The sequence below is a fragment of the Puma concolor genome, chromosome A1 (genome assembly GCF_028749965.1).
Source record: "Puma concolor isolate L17-30 chromosome A1, mPumCon1.1.hap2, whole genome shotgun sequence".
NCBI lineage: Eukaryota > Metazoa > Chordata > Mammalia > Carnivora > Felidae > Puma > Puma concolor.
Window position 1 is genome coordinate 97,014,854 of NC_141667.1, and position 9,431 is coordinate 97,024,284.

At 42.9% G+C, this 9,431-nt stretch overlaps 1 protein-coding gene across 2 annotated transcripts in view; it reads right to left on the reverse strand.

Moving 5' to 3' along the window:
- CMYA5 (cardiomyopathy associated 5) overlaps positions 1-7,603 on the reverse strand; it is an 89,763-nt gene extending 82,160 nt beyond the window's left edge. The window contains exon 1 of one of the 2 annotated variants that reach the window (XR_015248369.1): positions 7,233-7,603. Coding sequence is in view for 1 of the 2 variants with exons in the window: in XM_086698000.1 (XP_086554126.1) it covers positions 7,233-7,381 (149 nt within the window). In the remaining variant the exon portion in view is untranslated. The remainder of the gene's footprint in view (positions 1-7,232) is intronic. The other variant, XM_086698000.1, reaches the window with a different exon arrangement.
- Between the last annotated feature and the right edge of the window lie 1,828 nt (positions 7,604-9,431).

The window sequence follows — 9,431 nt, forward strand, 5'->3', positions numbered from 1 at the left end:
CCCCACCTTCAGTGCCTCCCCTAGATAAGACCGCAGTGGAACTTACCAAAACCCCACTAATTTTAGTTCAAATTGACTGATCTAGTCATAGCCAAGACTAGAGCCCTCCACTCATCCTAATAAAGGCATGTGTCCTGGGTCTTGCCTTTCTCTCTGCTTCACTCTGCCTTCACCTCCCCTGTGGCTATGAACTTCCTCCAGGGCTTGTCAGTAATAAAGATCCCTACTGCAATTTCTTTTGTGGTCTTTTGTCAAACTATGGCTCACCATCTGGCACCACCTATGGCGCCACTTAACAAATGTTAATTTAACAAAGTCATAACAGGAGGAAATTAATCTTATTTACAAATCAACAATTTTAAGTGCCCTAGTGAATTCAGCCCTTAAGAGGAAATTTGTGGTGAATGTAAATGTGTTTAGCATGTGAATTTATTTTTAAAAAGAAGCATATGCAAACTAAGAAAACATAGTAATGGCTCAATGAGAAGGCTCTGAGCTGTTCAATTTGGAAGACAACAGTAGCATCATTTAATCTTCCCACATATCTTGGACTTTATCAGATTAGGATGTGGAATTTTGGAACTGAATACACTCCAGTTGCCTTAATAGAGGACTTTTCTCTGGGCAAAAAGCAAAGCCTATTCTTATCCTCCCATCTATGATCTGGCTGGAGGGTCAGCCTAGGGGAGGCTTTCCAACAAGTCACAGAAGGTGGGAATGATGACTGCAGACATCCTAATTGAACAATCCCTCGTACTTATCACTGTCCCCTCCAAGCTACTGTGTTTCCAGAGTCACTGGATATTGTCAGTTCCTGGTAAATGAATGGTACCACAATTCTACCTAACCTAACAGGTTCAACATCCCAACTAAATTTGCTTCTCATGGGAGTCTGATGACTTGACATTCACTTGCTTATTCATTCATTCAGTTATTCATGCCACTCACTCATTCATTCAACAAATATCCTCAGTCTTGGAAATGCTGACTGCTTCTGGGTGGGTGAGAAAAAGAAAGCTTAGGCAGAGGAGCAATTAGCAGCACGAGAGCTGGAACTAGGGTCTAAGGCAATATCTAACCGCATATTGTACTTGAAATATCTTTTTGCCCAGCTGTGGCGTTACCTCTGCAAAACATTTTAAGTCTCATTTTAAGAAGAATATATGTCTTTTCTCTATTCCTTTGTTAATATCTTTAGTGTCGTGCTTATGACATTATGACATTATGGTGGAGCTAACTGCTTCCCTGTGCCAGACTGTGAGCTCCTTGAGAGAAAGAACTGTGCCATGCAATCACCTTTATGTTCCTAGTGTCTAAGGTTGTATACACATATGCAACTTTAGTGGCAGTTCTGTGGATTCCAGGGAAGCTAATGGATGTCCAGGTATTATCAGGCCTGCACTAACACAGCAGCTACTAACCACATGTGGTTACTGAGTACTTGAAATGTAGCTGGGGGGGAAAAATTGAGACGCATTGTGAAAGTAAAATACACATCAAATCTAAAGGCTTATCATAAAAACATGTAAAATATACCAGTAATAATGTTATATTGATGACATGTTGAAATGATAATAACTTGTATATTGGGTTGAATAAAATAAAGTAAAATTAATTTCACCTGTTTCTTTTGACTTTAAGGTGGCTATTAGAAAATTTTAAATTACATATGTGGCTCACATTATATGTCTACTGGAGAATGCTGGACTAAGCCAAAGATTACTATTTCAGGTACAGACCACATCCCGTCTCTTATACCTGATTCTCTAAGTTTTCTTGGTCGGAAGGGGAATTTGGCTATATTGTCTGCACTGAGTCAAGGTTTTCACTAAGCCCAGATTCAGAATATCCAGGAAATGGATACATTTCTTTTGTTTTTGTAAAATTCTACAGTCAATATGTCATACACATTAGTAGGTTTGCTGTTTAAAAACAACAACAACAACAACTCTTGCTGTATTCCTTATATTGAGTCAAAGTCTAACCAAGGGCATGTAATGCTCATGCAGCCAACACTTAAATAGCTCTTCAGTTTCTGGCTCCAAGCGCCTGTTTTATCCTCTCTCCTCCCTCCATCTCTGGCATCCTGAGCAGTCACCCCTCCTCTCGCAGCTCTTTCCACTGACCTCAAAAGAGGGCTGGCTCAAATGACACACTTGTCAAAACACCTGGGTAAGCACAGCAGTGGGAGCCATCATATAAATAGATACATGGAAACAGAGTGCTCTGTACTGATAACAAAAACCACTTACAAACTCCCTTCACCTTCCAAGTTTTGTTTCTTACAATGATTACTTAAATGTAAATGTCACTAATAATTTTAATTCTATCAGCTTACACAGACCTATTTTTATACAGACACTGGCAAAACTGCAATTCAAGAGGATTTTTAGGTTTTGGGTACTGCTATGGCAAAAATCCTTTGTGCTTAAACAGAGAAATTAAAACTGAACAACAGAAAATGATCCAAAGCAAAAATACTGAAAAATTTCTAAGTGATCTGTCAGAAAGACTAAAAGAGTCCCGCTTCACTGCTCTGCAGTCAGAAAAATGCAGAAATAATGAATGCACATTTACATATTTCCCACCATACAGGACACCATGAATTTGAAACATTTAGCACAGTGTTTGGCATATAGTCGATGTCCAATAAATATCAGTGAGTATATGAACGTATGGGCCCTTACTATTTAATGGAATACCGCAACCACCATGTTTTTCTTGTTTGTTTGTTTTAAACCTTGAGTGATTTGGTAGACTGAATCCAGCTTCCTTTTTCACTCAGAATAAAATGTGAAGTCCTTACTATGGCCTGCAAAATGCTACCTGATCTGCAACCCAACTACCTCTCAGACTCCCTTTCCACCTCTCCACTCTCATTACTTACTCTGCTCCAGCAACCCAACCTCCTTGTGTCCTCAAATCAGCCACACATATTCCTGCCTCACAGCCCTGACACCAGCTCTTCCCTTTGCCTAGAACCCTCATTCCTTCAGTCTCCGCTCAAATGTCACCTTATCGGGAAAGCTTCCTCACCACCTTCTCCAAAGCAGCGAAACCCTTATCCTGCTACACGTGTTCTCATACCACTTGTTGCCACCTGACATATTTCATATTTGTTTATTTGTCTCCCCAGACTGGAAAGTCACTCTCAGGAAGACAGAAACTTTGTTCATTTTGTCCGCTGCTATATCCTTTGTGCCTAGAACGTGTCCGGCACATAATAATCAATCAATCAATCAATCAACATTTGTTGAAAGAATAAACTAATGAACATTAGATTGGAGCTCAGACACCTGGATTAAGTCCCAACTCTACCACTAAAAAGCTGTGTGACTTTGAACAAATGTTCCTGACACTCAGTTTCTGAATCTGCAAAAGGATTCTCTGGGAACAGAAATTTCTAAAGCTTCTCCCAGCTCTGAAATCCTGTAGGTTTTATAGAGATGCTTTTCACATATAACTTTGGTATGAAGTTTTAGCAACACAAAAATATTTTTTTGATATCCACAAATTATTAGCTTTCTAGGCACTTTTAGCATTGAATACCCTGCTCCAAAGCCCCTTATGAAGCCTTCTCCAATCCTTCCAGGCGGGATGGATTCCAGGACTTTCTCCCTACTTTGAGGTACTTCATAAGGACCTTTTTTCCCCCTTAAATCACTTATAAAGTTAGTGACATAATTATGTTTTTCTGTTTCTCCAAGTAGAATATGAATACCATGGGACAGTAATGGATTCTTAGTAATTTTTGTATCTCTAGCACCTTGCATGGTCCATGGCAATCAGTAGGCATTCCATGAATGTTTAGTGAATGAATACAGGAAAATGTCAAAGTGGAACAGGATCATTACTCATTGAAAACTGAGACCATTATGTTCCCTTCATTGATGAAGGTGGGCAGAAGAAATAGCTTTGTGGCCAATAGTGACTCATCTGATGGCCAATGATGATTCATCTGAAGGGAGATAAGAAACTAAAATTTATTGGGAACCTACTAAAGGCAAGTACTCTTACGTTCATATAGTTTATGACAACCTTATACATTATACATTCCTTATACATTAGGAACTATTACTACCATTTTACAGATGAGAAAACTGAGGCTAAGACAAAATAGGGAATCTGCTCATGACAGAATGGCTAACAGGATTCACACTCAGGCTTTTTCATGCCATATATCATGTTCATATCACTAAATGATACATCAGGAGGGTAGTTCTCTGATCCGATATAAGCATTGGTATGTGTAATGGTGAGCTTGTCTGCACTAGAAAAGCATTTTTATAATTAAAAGGGATTTTTTTCCCTTGATTCAGAAAGGTGGCTATACAGAAAACTCCATATACCATTCCTGAAATGTTCTTTATTAACCTTTTATTATGTTTATTATGGTAACCTTTATTAACTTTTTAGGAAACTTTACTAACCTTTTAGGCCTGTTCCCAATACATATTTTATTTTACAGTGAGATCATTCTAAATTTTACAGTGAACATTTTTTTCCTATTCAATATATACACTTTCCATATTTTAAGAAACCTATAATAAATAGCATTTTAATAATGGCTTAATAATAACACATAAAGTAGATGTAATAGTCATTCTGTTACTATTAGGCTATTTCCATTTATTTACTATTATGTGCCTCTTAATTAAAAAAAAATCAGTTTGTAATCTAACTTCTGAGAAAGGTTCTGACCTCCAAGAAAATGCAAACAACCTTTCCATTCACGAAGGGGGAAAATTTCCACTATTATGCAAAAAGATGAGGTCTTTCCTTTTGCTCTATGAATTTTTCAAGGCAGAAGCTAGTTGGAGCCATTCCAGGCTCACCTACATAAAGGTCTGTCCTGCAAAGGAAGGCAGGTGGTGAAAGTCCAGCAGTGGCTTGGAGGAAACACCCAGGCTCACATCCTGGTTCTTATAATGACTTGCCTTATACCCTCAGGAAATCATACAAAGCCTCAGTTTCCTCATCTATAAAAGGACAGTCATCTCATCGCGTTGCTGGGAGGGTTTAAAATGACAAAACATACGTAAACACTTAGCACTAAGCCTGGCACAGAGTGAGTAGACCCTCTCATAATTGTAAATCTTTGGCAGAAGAGGCAAGAGGAAGGGGTGAAGAACAATGAGACATCATTCTTACCTCCCATCCTTTACAGAATATTCCAAGTCCTCACCTCTAGCCTCAGAAGAAAAAGAACTTTAGGCCATATTTGTAAACGTACACACAACAAAATGGTTTGATTTCTAACAATACTTCAAGATAGTAAAAAGTCCAGGACTCTCAGTTCCCCCAGGAGGTCCTGCCCACTGACACTTCTCTACCTTTAGCCTCCCTGCCATCTCCTTTCCCTTGGCCCTCACCATGATTCAATCTCTACACACCTTTCTTCCTCTTTGCTACTGTCTCTCTGATCGGAGCCCTCCCGAAAACCAACTTTCCAATCTGCCAATCTGCTGTCGGTAACCTTCCCCTAACTCCAATGTGTTTCCAATCTTAGCTAAATCTTGCTCAGAATTACTGATTTCTTGTTACTCACGCTATCAAATCCAAAATGTAAAAGTGTGATGGTTTACAAAGCCTCAGCGCCCAGCCACCTGCCCATTTCCTCCTGTTTCCCTCACTCTACTAATCCCGACGCTGGCCTTGGTGTCCACCTGACCACCTGCAGTCAGAGCAGGCCGAAACTTACTGCAGATAAATCCTATCTTTACCCAAAAATCCTATCTTTACCTGAAAAAGGCAAAGGAATCCCAGCGTGGTGTTTGGAATCATTGTCAGCTGCTCACATTGGAGTTTTCAAATTCTCTAGGTGGTAAATTCTGGTTGGGCTAAGATATAAGGATCCCCAATGCCACTTAGGGGAAAAGGTTCTAAAGGCTGAGATTGACGGATTTCCCTTCTCAGTATTGCCCGGGAATCACCGGTGCCTACTCCCTCCTCCATTTCCCGCAGGTGCCTTCTCTTCTGCCTCTCCTTTCTGCATCTTTTGCTTACTCTCTAAGGCCCAGGTCATACCCACTTCCTCTCAAGGCAGTCACACATCTACATACTCTCCTCTGAGCTTCCACAGTATGCACGGTCTGTCCCCCCTGCCCCTCTCATTTCTTTAGCTCATAGACTCATATTCCCCATATTGCTCCCTAATTTCTTCCATAAAGTCCTTGAGGGCAGGGACTGTGCCTGCTTCCCACTCGGCAATTGCTTGGTCAATATGTAACCTACATTCCAGTCTTCTTATCTGACTGACCATTCAGCTTAATCAGTGCTACTCTGTGGGCTACTTCAACTTCAGCTCTGTGGGCTTTGGTTGGACAGAACTTCTAACTTTGAGAGGGGCATTCTGAAATGTTGCACATCGATCTGTCACCTACAGAGCCTTTCTACTGATATTAATAGATTTCGGAAAGGACATGACTGACTGACAAAACAAAAAACCAAAACAAGCAAACAAAACACGACTCTCTCCCTGGTGATTTCTAATGTTCTCATTTTAGGACGTACATGAAGAGAGGGAGGGAGATGGAAGTAGAAGGAGACCCATATTTTTATACAATATTACCTAATTGCAATCACATTCATTGAAACGATATTTGGAACCATAGTGGGGGGAAAGCACGATTTTAAGAAGAGGGGTTATTGAAAGTCAGGCTCCTTTCGTCCAAAGAATTTGTAAGCCTTTGTACCAAATTAAAGCCCTCTCATAGCGATCTGGTCCAGGGCTGGCTTCCAAGAGACCTCCGGTTATCTGAAGGTTCCAGAGCAGCCTTCTCCGCCTCCACCCCCACTCCGTACCCCCTTCTCTTCTAGCTCGGGCTTTCACGATTGTTCCTAAGCCTTGGGCCAAACATGAGCGTTTCAGCACATTCTGTGGTCAGGCAGGACCCTAAGTAAACCCCCGGGAATAAACAAGAGCAGCAAGTCACAAGTTGCTGGGAGGGAGGGGGGAGTGAAGGAGGGAAGGGGGGCGGTCGTGAACTTTGCCGCTGCAGGCGGGCCTGTCACTCCAGCTGACAGCAAGCACCTTCACCTTCAAGTTCCTTACCACGGCAGCACGCCCTGAGACAAAGTGCTGAGCTCGGAGGAAACGAACTCTAGCGCAGAGAAAGAAAAGGGAAGCGTGCGGAGTCGGCCTGCGAAGCACCTGCCCTCGCGGCCGCACCTCCAGGCCCTCGGCCGGGCCCGCGCTCGGGCTGCGGCCTCAGGAGAGGGGCGCACGCTACCTGGCGTCCGGCTCCTCCTCCGACTCGGCGGCCGTCTCGTCCTCCTCGTCCTCCTCTTCCTCGTCGCTCTCCGGCCTTCGGGTCGCCTCCTCGTCCCCGTCGGAGCCGAAGGGGCTCTCCGCGGCGTGGTTGCTGTCGCTGCTCGCCATCGTGCCTCTGCCGGGCCGGAGCCGGAGCTGGAGCCGGAGCCGCCCGCGCGCGCCTGGTGTTCTCCCTCTGACTGCGCCTCTGGCCCCGGCCCGGCTCGGCCCTGCCCCGGCGCGCGGCTCGGGTTCCCGGCCCGGGGGGCGGGCTGGCCCCGCGACTTTAAATAGAAGGCGTCAAAGTTTCGCCATCGAGCTCCTGGGGCCCGGGCTCAGCTTCTCCTCTTCCCCCGCGTCTGCCAACTTCCCCCCGCCCCCCAGCCCTCCCCACCCGTTTAGGCGGATCCCAGGCGGCCCTTTGGGCCAGCAGCGATCATCACTCCGAGGGGGACAGGCTTCAGCTGCACCAGGTTGCTGAAAGGAGAATAGGCACCCAGCCCCGCCTCTCTTTCCCCCAGTGTGGGTTTGGTAGGCCGTGTGTTTGGCACAGAACTTCTTGGTAAACCTTTCATCCCAACCAAATAACTACTCCTTCCTGAGCAGAGCCGTTGCTAGTTCAGGCACACTGTGAAGGGTCTAGCTTTCATTATCCCCTCACGATTCTGCGGTGGTACGTTTAACTGCAATGCTGGTGTTCTAGATCAGAAACCTGAGGCTCAGAAGAGTTTGGGAAGCTGGCTTGCTCAAGGCCTCCTGCCCAGTGTAAGTGATCCAGGGGGAAGCAGCTAAGTCTGCCCTTTTCATAAGCCCAGTTTTAAACCGTTGTTCTTTCAGTATTGGCTCCTTTTATGTTTACAGATGAATTGTGTATTCTCTTACCCCGTGGCCCCTAGCCTGTTCAGTCGGGACATGATCTCCCCTAATAACTTTGAAGAGAAATAATTTTCCCCACTTTGGTCAACGTCTAAGTTTTGTCTGAAACTCAACCCAAACACCCTAGACCTTTGGCTGGATCATGTCATGCCCATGCTTAAAACTCAATGGCGTCCCTGTGCTCAAGGACGAAAGCTCAAGCTCCTCGAGAAGATGAATGCTGGATAACAACAGCCCACATCTGTCTGGTTTCTTCTTTAGAAGTCACGATTCTCAACATTTATTAAGCCACACCACTGTACCCTTATTTACACAGTTCCTTCTGCCTGAAAGGTTCTTCCCACCTTTATATACCTGGTGACTCACCATTCAAGATCACTACCTTTCTCTGAAATGCTTAAATTCAATCCTGTATCCAAATCATGTGTCTGTTTCCCTCTGTACATTTCATAAATTTGTTACTCATTTTTTTCCCCACCATCCCCATCTCTTACGGGCCCAGAAGGAAGCAAAGTACTTAACACATAGTAGATGCTTAATGAATATCCCCTGAAGAGAACAGGACCAGACCTGCTCAGTACATAGAACAGGTAGAGAGATCTTTATAATACATATTCTTCTTTTCATGAGGATGATTTTATGGCTAAAATAGACATGTATTTTTAATTACCACAAATTCTGTTCACAGAGTTGTTAAATATGATGAACATAAGTTAGGTTGTATTCACCAGTTACACTAGATTATAGGTGTACATTAAGTCTGTGAGCAAAAAACTGCAGATAGTTCAGAATTACCAGCTGGTATGTGTGAGAAGGGAAGAGACAAGAGTCTAGTCTTCCACGGTTCACTAAACCAGGTTTAACATCAGCAATAATTATCCTAACATGAGCCAGGCTTTTCCAACTAGTAATCCCAAATGACTGCTCACCTAGGACAAAAAGCATTCAATCACAGTTGTGGGAATCTGTTAAACACTAATCAAAAGTATAGAAAGCCACTGTATATTCCTTGCATTTCACTCAACATTTCTTGGGAACACTAACTAAAGCCAACAAGATTTATTTGCAAAGATTCCAGTTCAAACCAACCCAAAACTTGGCTGCAGTACAGACTGCACATTTTTAACTTCCTAACACTATTTTCTTAATGATACATGCAAACATATAGAAATGGCCAGATCAATACAAACAGAAAATAAAAGAATGTATTATTCACCACACAAGTAAGTCAAACTGAAAATAATTTAAAAGTCTAAAAAATTTCCTCATATATTAACAGCCACTTATTTGACATATTTGGCTA